Source organism: Lissotriton vulgaris, chromosome 3_1, assembly GCF_964263255.1.
Source record: "Lissotriton vulgaris chromosome 3_1, aLisVul1.2, whole genome shotgun sequence".
In the NCBI taxonomy this organism is placed as follows: domain Eukaryota; kingdom Metazoa; phylum Chordata; class Amphibia; order Caudata; family Salamandridae; genus Lissotriton; species Lissotriton vulgaris.
The window spans coordinates 1,197,708-1,213,154 of NC_141689.1; the positions used below are offsets into that span (position 1 = coordinate 1,197,708).

At 47.1% G+C, this 15,447-nt stretch overlaps 1 protein-coding gene across 1 annotated transcript in view; it reads right to left on the reverse strand.

The window, feature by feature from the left end:
- Positions 1-4,873: 4,873 nt before the first annotated feature.
- Positions 4,874-15,447, reverse strand: part of LOC147725790 (uncharacterized) — a 110,417-nt gene continuing 99,843 nt past the window's right edge. The window contains exon 3 of the mRNA XM_086959941.1: positions 4,874-7,325. Coding sequence (XP_086816067.1) covers positions 6,565-7,325 — 761 coding nt within the window. The 3' untranslated portion in view covers positions 4,874-6,564. The remainder of the gene's footprint in view (positions 7,326-15,447) is intronic.

The following is a 15,447-nucleotide window of genomic DNA, read 5'->3' on the forward strand; positions in this document are numbered from 1 at the left end:
AGCAGCCATGCTCATCACAGGATAAAAAAATGCGATGACATAACCCCTGACCTACAATCTGTAAATTGGTTACCACTCGAGGCCAGGATGCATCCTAAAATTGCCTGCATGACTCAAAGAGCTGCACCACAACACCCCTTCCTACCTGTCCCAGAATCCAACCCTTTTTTGGTGGGAACAGATCCTCCAGATGTAAGAGCTCCTTAATGCTCAAGCCACAGAACTTCCAGAAAAAGAAAACTTACTAATGTTTCTTCTCTGAAATGACCCCTAAAATCTGGAACTCTCTCTCTACTGACATCACATGTAACCCATCCACATCCTTCTTCAAGAAAGAAGTTAAAATATTCCAGTCCAACAAATTCCTTTCTCATTGTGGACCTGGCAACGCCCTCGCTCCCTGGTTGACCCCGCCCTCCATTTGTCAGCTGCTTCCCGTCACTCCTTAACATGCTGTAAGTCTTGGAAATATGCTTCACTTCACCCCCTCTCGAAACTCTACTCATTGCTACCTCTGGGAATACTCTGCCTCTTGCCTCTACGCCATGCAATCCCCTTCAATATCTACTTCAGCACTCTTATATACACTGTTACTCATACTATTCTGTGACTAATTGTCTATTTGTAGGGCTATTTTCACTTTTATATAACTTGTATAACGCTGCTATTCCGTTTACGTATTCCAATTCGCACTGTGCGCTCTATATTCTTATTTTGCTTTCAATGTACCTCGTACGACTGATATTGTTCTACTTTGTCAAGTGGCAAGCTGCCTTGCACGCTAGCTCTAAGATGCCATATGCGTTCACCTGTTCGGGTGAATCTATGCAGCTACTCTGCCTACCCTTGGACACTTTTTATACAATTGTTGTTGTGTATTATTATTATTTTATTGACACTTTGTGTAACACCAGTGTGCTGCTAATTTGTTGCATATCCCACTATATGCGCTTTGCTTTTTTTTACCATTATATATATATATATATATATATATATATATATATATATATATACGTATATATATATCCACAGTCTTGGCTCGATTATGCAGTCCAATGGCGCTCTTATCACCGGTGCTTTGACTACCAAGCAGAGCCCCGCTTCAATGTATTTCACAACGCCCTTCTTTCCACGAAGTTCCTTTCCCAATCCTTTTTATATCATTATCAATACTCCAGCAAAGCAAAGTAAGAACCAACGCGTTTCGCAACCAACTGTTGCTTGTGACTTTTTCCCTTTGTGGAAAGAAGGGAGTTGTGAAATATATATGTACCTCATGCTATTACTGTTGTGTTACTCTGTAAAGTGCTCTGATACCTTCGGTTCATGTTCGTGCGATACAAAACTCTCGCATGAATAAAGAGGTGTGAGCCGTCTGCTCCTGAAGATCAACAGTCTATCAGCAGCCACACTTGATGTGATAAAGAAGAGAGGCAACAGCCGCTCCCCTACTAGAGGACACTTTGCACCACAACACAGACACTGCAGGCCCGCTCCTCACCCCGGCCATCCACCAAATGTCACCTTCAGGAAAAGTAATCCGCAGTCCTCTTTATCATAAAGGACCTGGTTGAAATTCTAACCGGAAGCACGCCTCCTCCTTCCTCACTCCAGTGTCTGGGTTCCCTCCCTCTAGTCTGAGGAATGTCAGCAGGCACTTTCACTCTGTGGGAAAGCAACTACACTTCCATCTTGTGCACATGAATAGGCCTGAGGCTTCCAAGATGGATCCCGCGGGCCTGTGTCCTTCATGTTCACTCAGGCTCGTCACTAGACTACATGCACGGATCCAGGGGCGTGGATCTTGGTGCCTGAAACCAGGCCCACGGCTAGCAGACCTTTCGGTCCATGGGCCAATAGGCTGCCATTCAGCCAACATAAGCCAAAATGCCATGTCATACTCTAAACTAGGACCCCAGATACTTGGAGTCAGGTACGCAAGCAGGGGAAACAACTGTACACCATCAGGGGACATTCACGTCGCAACATCCAACATGGCAATTTAAGGGATTTATGAAAAAGCTGGCTACTGTGCATGTGTTGGAGCTGCAAGTCCCCAATGAAGCCTTCACTCTCGAACTGTCTTTGGGTTTTAAAACTCAGACATTTGCTTCTTCGCACAAAGTTTTTAATGTTCGGCATTCAGTCCGTGTTCAGGATTTAGACTTGTTGGGTTACACACGCGATCTAGATGCCACTAATACATTGGGAATATTTTTAATTTGTTTTAGAAAAAGAGGACTGTTTTTTCAGATATTTCCAATAAATGTGTATGTTTTAGGGATTTGCTAATGAAAGCATTTGAGTACACGTGACGTTGAAGTGAGTCTATGAGGGATACCTTCTTTTTAATTGTTCCATATCCATTTGACCAGGGCCTGTAAATTGTTCCTGTTGAAAATTCTCTGATTAACTTCTTATGTTTTAAATATGTAACAAAGAAAAGTCTCAACCACATGAAGCCGGCAGGGTTTGTGTGCCGTCCTCAGGATCTCCTGTGTGACCTACTCAAACTGGAACCAAGAACTAAGGGCCAGATGTAGGAAGGCTATTACCAGGGGGTGGCCGGTAATAGACTTTTCCTATGTAGGAGGCACATTTACCGATTTGGTAAATAACGAATCGGTATTTACCGATTCGGTATTTACCAAATCATCATTTACTGATTCGGTATTCACCGAATCGGTAAATGAAATGTAGGAAGCACTTCAAAGACTGCTTCTGGGCTTTAAGGATTCGTTATTTACCACCAACTAATAGTTGGTGGTAAATAACGAATTCCTATGTAAATGCAAATCTGTGCATTTACACCTGTGCCATGTGACAGACATACATGCCCTTAGGGCATGTATGTGTGCTACATGTGCACACAAGCACTAATCAGGGGTGCAACAGGGTGTCAAAGGGACACCCTGCCACCCTTGACTTTGTCCCAATTTTACTGAATCGGTAATTACCGATTCGGTAAATATCGAATCTTAACGATTCGGTATGTTTTACCGAAAAATTATCTCCATAGCATTTACCGATTCGAAAATACCGAATCGGTAAAATTCGGTATTTTTGAATCGGTAAATGTCAATTACCTACATCTAGCCCTAAATTGTCCATTGGCCAACTTCAGCTCACACCGTTGTCATAAACGGGGTCCATCACGCGCTCCTTCTGGTGTCGGCCATAGGGCCACTTGCAAGGGACCATCCTTGAGAGAGAAGGGAGCAAGTCTGAGGTTTGTGTGCACAAGTCAGCGACATTGGAATCAGCAAAGGTAAAGTACATCACCTTCAAATCTTATTCTAAAGAACAACATCCCGAGAAAATAAAAAACTTGAAGAAAAGACAGAAGGTGCATCAGAACACGTGACAGGAAGTGCATCTCTTCAGTGAGAGAATGTATTACTGCTGCTGCCACCAAGGGGGCTTTGCAGGTGGGCACAGCTCAAGAACTAGCACAATGAATTAACTACAAAAACATCCTTTGAAACACTAAGAGCTATTTTTAAAATGTATGTAACACTGATAATTTCTAAACTCCTTCTTATAAACTGAAATAACTTCCAGTTAGCTTTGCTTGGTAACTTCAGTCAGTCCTCGGCCAAAGGTGCCATTTTCCATCTACATGTGTCGTTTTGTAGAAGATTTGAGTTTATTTTTGGGAGGGTTGGGTCAGGGAGGGAGTTATGGTCAACACGAGGAGTAGGGACGTCGCTCGGGTCCAGCTGGTGCAGGGGTAAAGGAGGTGATCACAGGCTAGAGAGTGGACAATAATTGGGTAAGTGAAGAGGGTTGTGGTCAATGCAAGGGTTAGGGTGATGGATCAGATGGAGCTGGGGTAAGGATTAAGGCGAGGTGAAGGCTTGGGTTAGGGGCACGGTTATATTCCTGGTAAACATGAGGGTTAGGGTTATGGGTCGTTATGGCCGGGGTAAGTATTAAAAAGAGGGTTAAAAGTTAAATGAAGGTGGAGGGCTGGGTTAGGCTTACAGTTTACATGAGGGTCAGGGTTATGAAAAGGTTATGGTTAAGGTAAAGATTAATGTGAAAGTTAGAGCATGATGAAAGGCTGGGATAAGGTTTTGGTTAATATGAGGGTTGTTTATGAATAGTTCATGGATAAGCTAAGGATTAATATGAGGGTTGGAATATCGTGAAGGATTGGGTTAGGAAGAGGGTTATTGTTACCATGAGAGTTAGGGTTAAGAATAGGTTATGATATGGATTAATGTGAAGGCTAGAGTACGATGAAAGGCTGGGATATGGATACGGTTATGGATAATATGAGGGTTGTTTATGAATAATTCATGGATGAATGTGAGGGTTGAATAATGTGAAGAGACTGGGTTAGTAAGAGGACTATGGTGAACATGAAGGCTAAGCTTATGAATAGGTGATGAATGTGAAGGTTCAAGTACGATGAAGGCTGAGATATGGATAAGGTTATGGATGACAGTAGGGTCAGGGTTATGAATAGGTTAAGGTAAGGATAATGACAGGGTTGGAGTATCGTGAAAGGTTGGGTTAGGAAGAAAGTTATGATTAACATGAGGATTTAGGTGATGGGTCAAATAAGGCTAGGTTAAGGATTAAGGACAAGCTTAAAATTTAGCGGTTAAGGTTGGCGGATGCTGAAAGGCTGGGTGATGGGTCGGCAGATGGTCAATGGGAGGTTTAGGGTAGTGTACTGGTTATGGCTGGGGTAGGGGTGATGGTGTAGGTTGCTGGTTAGAGAGTGTTCGATGGTTGGGTCTGTGAGAGGGGTATGGTCAACGCGCGGGTCAGGGTTATGTCTGGAGTTAGGTTTAAGGTGTAGGTTACTTGCATTTGTGTTAGGTTTAGGGTTGAGCAGGGAGTTGGAGACAGTGGACGTGGGTGAGTAAAAACCATTTTATTCAAGATCATTTTGCAGGATTATTGCGTCACGTGAAGCAAAGGTAGCTTTGGTTGAGGTGGATTCGCTATAATGATAGAATCCCTAAAAAAACAAATCACTCTTAGAATACACAGTATTCAAATGAATTCTGAGCTGGAATATTAACTTAAGAGGTATCTAAAACATGGTTTAAGATATTGACCTGTCTTTTGTTTGCTAGAATACAAGCTTGGCTTCAGCCATGGGGGTGGGCTTGACCAGTCTCGAAGAGAGTAATCTGTCAGATGGAATCAAAAGAGTTTTGCGAAGGGTTCAAAAAGAAGGTCCAAGCTGACAGCACGTTTCTAATCAATCCTAATGATCTAAGAAGTCCCCTCCAGCTGGATTCTGTAGGTGAAAGTACGTCTAGGTCCCTGTTAACTGGAGGCAACGCACATTTGATTGAAAGTTTTGGAAACTGCAGCAAATTCCTAAAGGCAGCAGGAAATGTCTAACCCATCTCTCTTGGTACGTTTTAAAGCTTTCAAGCAACGCAGTGCTATGCAGTACCTGGGGCTACAATGCCAAGGGAGTGGGAGGGACAGGACTGGAACTGGTACAACACAGCAAGGGGGAAGGGTCCCAAAAGTGCCTGGTCTTCAGGTGAGGAGATCAGAGAAATACAGATCAGAAAAATACAGAGCAGAGCGTTGGGTGAACGTCGTCAGCTGAAGCAACTGCGCTGCTCAGCGAAGCGCGATCAGTCCCAGAAACGTTTACCCTTCCACCAGGTCGCCTTTGATGATGACCACAGAGCAGCCCTTCCTCCCATTCGCCGGTCTGAGGTTCCATCGGGGAGGAAACACCAACGAGATGCTGCAGCGGGGTGGATTTGCTCTCTTACTTTCAGACAGGTTCACTGGTAGAAAAGCAGCATACATTATTGCTAATTCAGCTCTTTTTGTGCCACCCACAAACATTTCAACATTGTTTATGTGTGCAGCACAGTCGGCTGGTACCAATAGTAGATACTTTAAAAGATTAATTTCTTTGCCTGATTATGCATTTTTTTAATTATTATTAAATTAAATTTATAAGGCGCTCAGCTACCCGGAGGTTTCCAGGCGCATTGGACACTATCTTCTGTGGCAACTGTCAACCCCTTGCATCATCCTGTAGACAGGTCTAGTCTGGGCCCCTGTGCAGCGTCCGTGGGCGAGTTAGGCACTCCAGTTCTGAATACACGGCTCTTGGGTGCTGAGCACATTATACCCACAGGGCACGGACGCCCATGGCTTTTACCGTTAGACTGTTATTCTCTCAAGCACAGGTGTGTTTATTGCACATGGCACCCTACCTTCTTAGGCAAATAACTCTGAGTAGCTTCTAAAACAGCCAGCAAACACAAGTCTGCAATGCACCACCTTCAGCATTTGCCCACACACATACCATTTGGGTTTTTTGGTAGACCCTGGTGTAGCGTACACAATGCAGATGACTTGCATGTACTTTTCTCCATTTGCATTTCTTCCCATGTGATAATAATGTCTGCTTTCCCCCGCAGGGACTGACACAGTCATAAGGGCACTCTACTGTGATCAGCCTAACAATAGGTACATATTCATCTTCAACTACTGTTCTCTGGTACAGAGTTAACCTAGTGGATTAAAGGACTCCTCGGGCCGGTCCAGCTACTCTGCCAAGCCCCTGTGAGATCATTCTTTCTGCCACTGGCACATCGCACCAAGAAAGGAGGTTGGGGAATGTCTCCAACGCTGCATGGCGGAGCCTTCCATCGGCGGCTTCATTGTCGTCCTTTTCTTGCCTGTGTGCAATCTCTGGTGAGTTGCTAAGTGTGATGACTGGCTGAAGTTTTTCCCACACACATTACAAACAAATGGTCTCTCGCCAGTATGTATTCGATGGTGTCGAACTAGAAGTGAAGGCCACCGAAAGCTCTTGCCACATTCATAGCATGTGTGTCGTTTATCTCCCATTTGGATCTGGTCATGCGTGACCTGGAGTGTTGAATTGTTGGTGCTCTTATCAAAGACATGGTACATGTATGGTTTTGTTCTTGTGTGCATCTGCTGGTGCATGATCAGAGTCGATGTTCGGCTAAAACCCGTCTCGTGTTGGCTGTATGCCAAAGGCACTTGCTGATATGGAACCAGATTGGACAAATTGTTCAAATTATTACCAGAGTCACTAAAATCCTGTTCTTGTTTGTGTGTGCATGTCCCTTTTTGTTCACAGCAGTCATCTGATCTACTGATATCACTTGCACATTCAGGGGGCTCGGCTGGTCCTTCTCCACCAGATGCCACCTGCTTCCTTCGTGCTGCAGCCAGACTCTTGTTGGATTCCCCCATCTCCAGACTCAAGGGAACATTTCCTTTGAATCTTCCCATAATTCTCTCACCTGATTCTTGTGTTACAGTAAATCCTTCAATATTGTTCTGATAGATGTCGTGCTCTGTGGATTGAAAGAAATACACAAGCCATCTATTAACCAAAGCGCTATTCAACAATCACATGACAATTCCAGAGTATAGGGAATTGAATACGCTCGTTTGCAGCGGGCAGCCAGGGTTCAGACCGCCACCAGAAACAACTGGCAATGGAAGACAGGAGAAAAGAAAGTGGAGACAGGAACAGCACCAACACATCCACACCTCAAGGAGAACACTACTGTCACACACCAGAGAACAGGAGCAGTGTCAATACTCTCAAATATTAGGTTTAGGGAACACGGGCAACTCTGTCACACCTCACAGAGGAGGAAGAGATAGAAACCTTTCACACATCACGAAGGAGGACGACAGAGAAGGCTTTGAAACATCACAGCGGTGGAAGAGACACAACACTGTCCCACCTCACAGAGGAATAGATACAAACCTTTCACACATCATGGTGGAGGAAGACACAAAACGGTGTAACATATCACGGTGGAGGAAGAGATACAAGGCTGTGACACTTCACAGAGGAGGAAGAGACACAAGGCTGCCACAGTTCACAGACACAGAAGAGATACAAGGCTGTCATACATCATGGAGGAGAAATAGCGACAAGACTGACAAAAATCATCAAAGCCTCCTTCTCTGCTGAAGGCCGAGGTCATCCCTCTCCTCTGTGCACACCTCGCAGATCACAATGCTGAGAGCACGCTAGGACCCTCATGCACTCCCTGCAGTGGATCCATAGATTCCCCGAGGACAAGGGTCAACAAACAGGACATGAGCTGCCACAATAAATCTGGCACAGGAGTCCGGGTGACATAAATCAGGACTCACTGCACTTACTTATGCAACATTTTAATGCACCTAGGGTCAGGGTTGAGAGATCAAAACTAGCAGCCATTCTAGGTGCGCATTGAAGATACAGGATCCGCATCCAAACCAGGAGACCATCAGGAAGCAGTGGGATCGTACGCATGCTTCTGGGTGGGATCATACGCATGCTCTGGTGGGCTTGCAGCACTGGTTGTGCCACCCACAGACGCAGCTTTGTAAAATGTGTCTAAAGGTCTGCCATTGCAGAGCCTGCGTGCAGTCTGGTACTGCCATGCTGACTGGGCAAGTGCACCTGCCAGTCCCTAAACCTTCCCTTTTCTTCATATCAGTCACCCCTATGGTAGGCCCAAGGGCAGGGTGCATTGTAAGTATAAGGTAGGACAAGCCCTGGTGTGTGTGGCATGTCCTAATAGTGAATTACAGCCATTTTCGTTTGCCACTAATTACAGCCATTTTCGATTTTTAACTATGGCAAGGCTGCCTGTTCTCCATAGGCCAGAATGGGGTAGAGTTAGTACATTTTATAATCCTAACTGTCTCAGAGAACATGGCAGAAATTCGAGTTTAGTATGCCTGAACTCAGAATAATAAAATACATCTTTTAGTAAAGTTTATTTTAATATTTTGTGTTTGCAAATACCACTTTTGCGTGTCTAACCATTCAAACCTGCCTCTGCTAGGTTGTGTATTCCTATGTCTGGTTTTGTGAGTGACAGGCTGAGTCACCCAGTGGTGAATATTAATGTTAATGTTAATGTTGTAGTGCTTATATAGCGCACAATCACCCCAAGGGGTATCACGGCGCTGTACACATACCGCTCTGGAACCCCTCCTGCCTTTCCATGTGAAGTGCCCACTCCTGGGCCCCCCAAGGTGAGGCCAGGCATCCTGGCGCTGCTGGGGCCGTTGTGGAGATTAAGCAAGCTATTGCCCAGAGTTGCAGCGTGGGACCCATGATTAGAATAGGCACGAGGCAAGAATTGTCAGGTCCGGGGAAATTTAGCCCAAGACCCGCCTGAGGCGGGAATTGAACCCTGGTCCGGGCAGGACCTCTGCATCTGGGTCTGCCGCTCTAACCATTGAGCCACACTTCTCCACAGAATAGAGATATCTGCATCTAGAAGGGAGGGAGGAGTTGCACCTGAACCTTGAATAGGGCTGTGCCTGCCTTCCACAATGCTGGCTCCACCCCCTGGGGAGCGGCTGATGTCTCTGCCCTGCACACTGAAAGAAGAGAAGAAGTCCTGTAAACAAAGTGCTCCAGGACTATACCTGCCTTCCACAATGCTGGCTCTACTTCCTGTGGGGCGTCTGATGTGCCTGCTCTGCACTGTGAAAGGAAAGGAGAAGTCTGGTAAACAGAGTGCTTCAGAACTGGTTTAGACTGGGCAAAGACCCCTCTCCCCTCAGGGAACAAAGGATTTTGGGGTATAAATATTGGGACCCTGATCCCACGAAATTAGATCACTTTTGGACTACAAGAAGAAACCTTTACTGAGGAGAGGAACCTGAAGAAACTGAGGAGAGACTATTCCCAAGCTGAAGTGCTGCTTTGGGGATTGGCCTGCAGTGGTTGCCTTACTGCCAAAGGAAAGAGAAAGGAACTTTGTGTACTTTGCTTTCAACTTGTGAAGGATCTCCAAGGGCTTGGAAAAGTGCTTGCCTCCTGCTGAAGTCTCAGGGACAACAGACTTCACCCCCCAGCTCCCCAGAGTTCTTTTGTAACTGCCTGCTACGGTTTTGGGCCTTCAGAGGAACTGCGTGTCGCAAGGAGCTGGAAGCGCGACTGAACGAGAAGAAGCGTGTCGCCATTGCAGGGCCTGCCGTCGCAACTCAGAAGCAGGGTGTCGCCGCTGGAGCTGTCGCACTGCACCGCATCGGAGAGAAGCGTGCCGCAATGAAGAGGAAGCGTGTCGCCGTCGCTGTTGCTGCTGTCGCAACTCTGAAGGAGGGTGTCGCAGCTGGAGCTGTCGCACTGCACTGCATCTGGAGAAGAATCTCGCAACGAGGTCAGAGCGTGTCGCCGTCGCTGTGCCTGCTGTCGCAACTCCGAAGGAGGGTGTCGCCGCTGGAACTGCCGCACTGCACCGCATCGACCAAGAGCACCTCGCATCCCCGAGAAGTGCGCCGCCGTCGGAGCTGCTGCCATTGCATCTTGGATGTTGCCGCTGTAGTTGTCGCATCGAGCGGAAGCTTCACGCATCGTGGGAGAAGAGCGTCACCGCTGGAGCTGGTGCCGTCGCATCGTAAGGGTGTCGCCGCTGCAGTCCACGCATCGAACCAAGAACTTCTTGCATCCCCAAGAAGCGTGCTGCATCTGGAAGATCTTCACGTCTTTATTTCTTTGTATCTGAACTTTGGCACATTTCCCATTGCTGCGACATTGCTTGTCGTGGAAGTGCAACGCAACTTAAGGTACATTGACCAGAGTGTCACATCTAAGAACTGAACTGAACTAAGCTTACATCTACCATCTTAAAGTAATCATAGTGTGTATTTTTGTTGGTTATGGTCTTGTGGTAACTCTATATAAAGTCTACTTATTTTTTATATAAAACCTGTGTGGTGTCCATTTGTAGTGTTGTAACTGGGTTACTGTATGTGGTCACAACTGCTTAACTTACAACGACTCTGAAGTAAAGCCCTTCTGCTCGTGCCAAGCTACCAAGGGGGTGAGCAAGGGTTATTTTGGGAGTGTAATCCCCTTATCCTGACTAGAGGCGAGGGTCACTATTTGTCACAAGTACCTACCTGTGCCAACTAGAGACCCCCAAATCTAACATTGGTGGCATCAATGGGATTCTGGATTTGCATTTGTGACTCATGTACAGTGACTGGTGAGCACTACTTAGTGAGTGCAGACCATAACGCAACCACATACTTTTTGGTAGATTCCTTTTTGGATTTTTCGTTCTATTTTTGAAAGATGCCTGAATCAGTTGTCGTAGAGAGAGCAGAATCCGTGTTCTCTGTTGATCTTGAATGGGAAGAAGAGAATTTGGAATGCTACAAAGTTGCACACCTGAAGTACTTTTGTAAAAAGTTCAATGTTTCCACCTCTGGGTTCATAGTGAAGGAAGAATTCTAGAAGGCGCTGAGGGCGTAGGTAGAAGCAAGGAAAAATCCTGAGATTGAGGAGGATGACCTGGCAATTGTGTAACAGGAAGGGCCAGTGGGCTCAGGAGGAGGGACGATACCTTCCCCCACATGTAGCAGTGCTTCTAACAAAAGTCTGTCTCCAGAGGAGTTGGAGGACAGAGAAACATCAAGAAGGCATGAAATGGAGATGACCAAGTTCAAGGTGAATAGGCAACTGGAATTAGAAAATAGAAGGTTAGATCTTGAGGAAAAGAAAATGCAGTTTAAGCATGAAAAAGTTTTGAGGGAGTTGGCGTTTAAGACCAAACGTTTAGAAGTTACTCCCTCTGGTAGCAGCGTACTGTCAGTCCATACAGAAAGTAGAGTGTATATTCTCAAGGATGTGGTGAAGGAGTTTTACCAAAATGATGATACTGGCCAGTGGTTCAGAGCCTATGAGGTAGCCATGTCCTCCCAACGGCCCCCTGAGAGAGATTGGGGAGCGGGGTTGTGGGGAAGGTTCATCAGTGAGGGGCGGGATACATTGTTAGACTTGCCTTCTGAAGTCCACAATTCATACAGCCACATGAAAGATGCATTGATGTCTAGATATGGTTTGACACCTGAGCTCTATAGGCAGAGGTTCAGGAAATGCAAAAAAGTTAGAAAACAGTACTTGGGTTGAATATGTCACTTTCTTTTGCAGAGCTTTGGATGGTTGGGTGAAGGGCAGCAAGGTTAATGATTTTCAAGGTCTCTGATTTTATTACAAGGGAGCACTTGTCTGATAATTGTTTTCCAGAGCTGCGCCAGCATCTGATAGATAGCAAGCTGACTAACCCTAGGAAGCTTTCTGAGGAGGCGGACCAGGGGGTGAGCACCCGGGTCCACAAGGGTCACATGGGAGACTCAGCCAAAGGTGGGCAGGGTCCCCAGCAGAAGAGTGGGGGGGGGACAAGGGTAAACAGAAGTAGTTCTGCAAAGGGCCCCAAAGTAGTCTCCAAGGGAATCCCGTGAAAGGTTCCCAACCTCCCCCTGAAAGAAAGCAAGGGGCCCGACAGGCAGTCCTGTTCCCCAGGGGCCCCTGAAATGTTACAAGTGTGGTGACCTGGGTCATAAGGCGAATGATACCAGGTGCAGCCTGTTTGGTAAACAAGCACCCACTGGAGCTCCGCCCCGGCAGATGGCTAGTGTAGCCTTGGGGGAGGAGATTGATGTCCAAGGTGGGTGGGGTCCCGCACAGATTACCTTAGTCTCTTTAGGAGACAGTGAGATGGTCTCAGAAGCTCAGCTGTCCAGGAACACTAAGAAATATGGGCAGCGAGTAACCGTCAATGGCCAAAAGGTGGAAGCTCTTAGAGATACAGGAGCCAGTGTGACAGCTGTCAGGTGTCACCTGGTGTCTCAAGAGCAGATTGCCCCTCATTCATTTTGCCGAGTTGTTAACGTCAACAACACAGAGAGCCATTGTCCAATGGCTCAGGTTCCCTTTGAGTGGGGGGGGGGGGCGGTTCTCTGGCTCTCTTCAGGTAGCTGTGAGGCCCGCCATGCCTATTGACTGTTTGTTGGGAAATGATTTGGAGCGCTCCCCTTTGGAAAAGGTGGAGAAAACAACTTGCTTGAAGATGGTTGGACTGCCGGACTGGACGTCCTTTAACCGTGCCTATTGTTTGCATACCGGGAGGTGCCACAGAAATCTCTAGGGTTCAGCCCCTTTGAGCTCCTCTATGGACACCCGGTCAGAGGACCTCTGAGTTTGGTGAAAGAAGGCTGGGAAACCTCCCCAGGATGTATATAGCTACATGCTAGCCTTCAGGAACCACACTAGGCATTTCAGGCAACTCGCTGAGGCAAAGCTGGAAGCCAGCCAGGAGGAGATGAAGCGCTGGTAAGACCAGAATGCCACTCTGGTAAAGCTTCAACCAGGCCAGAAAGTGTGGGTCATGGCCCCAGTGGAGCCCTGTGCACTCCAGGATTAGTGGACCGGACCGTTTGAGGTTGTGGAGCGCAAGAGTCCAGTTACCTACTTGGTGGACTTGCGGTCTCCTAGGAACCCCTTAAGGGTCCTACATGTCAACCGCCTTAAGCCCCACCTAGAGAAGTCTGACGTGGGCATGCTCTTGGCAAAAGATGCTGGATGGAGGAGGAGACAGCCTCTTCCTGATCTCCTGTCGGCCTCAGAGCAAGATGGGTCAGTGGGTGGTATTAACCTCCCTTCCACCCTGACCCATGAGCAACAGAATGACTGCCGCCAGTTGCTGGGACAGTTTTCTGATCTGTTCTCCCTGGTTCCTGGTGTCACAGATTGGTGCGTCCATGATGTGGACACAGGAGACAGCTTACCTGTGAAGCACAAGTCTTACAGGGTACCTGACAGGGTGAGGGTTGCATCAAAGAGGAGGTCTCAAAGATGCTTGTTCTTGGGGTGATTGAGTCCTCCAGCAGTCCTTGGGCCAGCCCAGTGGTCTTGGTCCCGAAAGCTGCAGTGCCGGGTGCCACACCCAAACTCCGGTTCTGTGTGGACTACAGAGGGCTCAATTCAGTCACGAAGACTGACGCGTACCCCATCTCCAGAGCTGATGAGCTCATTGATCGGCTAGTGGCTGCACGGTACCTCAGCACGTTTGACTTAACGTCTGGGTACTGGCAGATCGCCTTGACTGATGGGGCAAAAGAGAGGGCAGTATTCCCCACACCAGATGGGCATTTCCAGTTCCGCGTTATGCCCTTTGGGATGAAGAATGCTCCTGCCACCTTTTAGATGTTGGTCAACCAGGTGTCGGCTGGACTGGAGGAATTCAGTGCCGCCTACTTGGATGACATCGCGGTGTTCATTGCCAGTTGGGAGGAACATCTGCGCCACATCTGAGAAGTGTTGATGGCGCTGGGGAAAGCAGGCCTCACGATCAAGGTGAGTAAGTGCCAGATCGGGCAGGGTTCTGTGGTGTACTTGGGACACCAAGTTGGGAGCGGCCAGGTGGCGCCCCTACAACCCAAGATTAAAACCATCCTGGCTTTGGAGCCACCCAAACCCAGACACAGGTGAGAGCCTTCTTAGATCTCACAGGGTATTACAGGAGGTTTGTCAAGGGGTATGGCAACATTGTTGCACCCTTGTCAGAGCTGACTTCCAGGAAGCAGCCCAAGAAGTTGATCTGGACAGACACCTGTCAGAAAACGTTTGAGGCCCTGAAAGCTGCCATGTGCACGGCGCCCGTGCTCCTTGCACCCAACTTCTCAAGCAAGTTTATTGTTCAAACAGACTCTTCAGAGCATGGTGCGGAGGCTGTTCTGTCACAGATGAATGAGGCCTAGATCAACCTGTAGCCTTTATCAGTAGAAGGTTACTTCCACAGGAACAGAGGTGGAGTGCTATTGAGCGTGAGGCATTTGCTGTGGTCTGGGCACTGAAGAAGCTGAGACCATACCTGTGTTATGTATCATTTCAGGACCCTATTGTACTTTTCCCGATTCATGCCCTTATATAGGTATAAATCACCATATCCTTATATAGGCATAGAAATCATAATCATAGTTACGCATAGCTAATGCAGTCCAAATAAGGCAGGGCTACTTCCACTAGTTCTGAAAATCCACAACGATTTCTTGGAAAACTCAGCTTCAGCAGCCGGGGACTTCCCCTTGCTTTAATATTGATTTGTCCAAGAACTCATGGAGTTTTCAAAGAACTGAGACTCTTGGATGATGTTATTATGTCCAACCTTACGTCAAAGTCTGCACCTTCAAGGTATAAATATGCCCACACTTGCCCAAGCAAACACACAGTGGTTTGGAGCAGTTCGACTATCTACTTGCCTGACATGCCCTGCTACAGCAAGTGCCGAAGGAAGCCGACCCTCCAGCAGACGCACTGAGAGAGACGCTGTCTTTTCTCCTGCCGAGAAATCCAGCTCTAGTGTTTCCAAGCTACCCTTGCGGGTTGTTGGAAAATCGAGTCCGAGACTGACCTTCTTCATTCTAAACTAAGGTACGGAGCTGATTAGACCCTTAGAGAAATCTTGAGCAGATTCTTAGCAAAAGAATACTACATTTATGCTACACCTCACTTACTTCTTCCATCATACTAAGCTTAGGTTAGGTACACCGGGGTAGGTGTATTTTAGAAGCACCAGTTGAGTACTTTTAGCCTCTGTTATTGTTAGATTTGGGGGTCTCTGGTTGGCACAGGTAGGTACTTGTGACAAGCAGGGACCTTCTCCTCTAGTT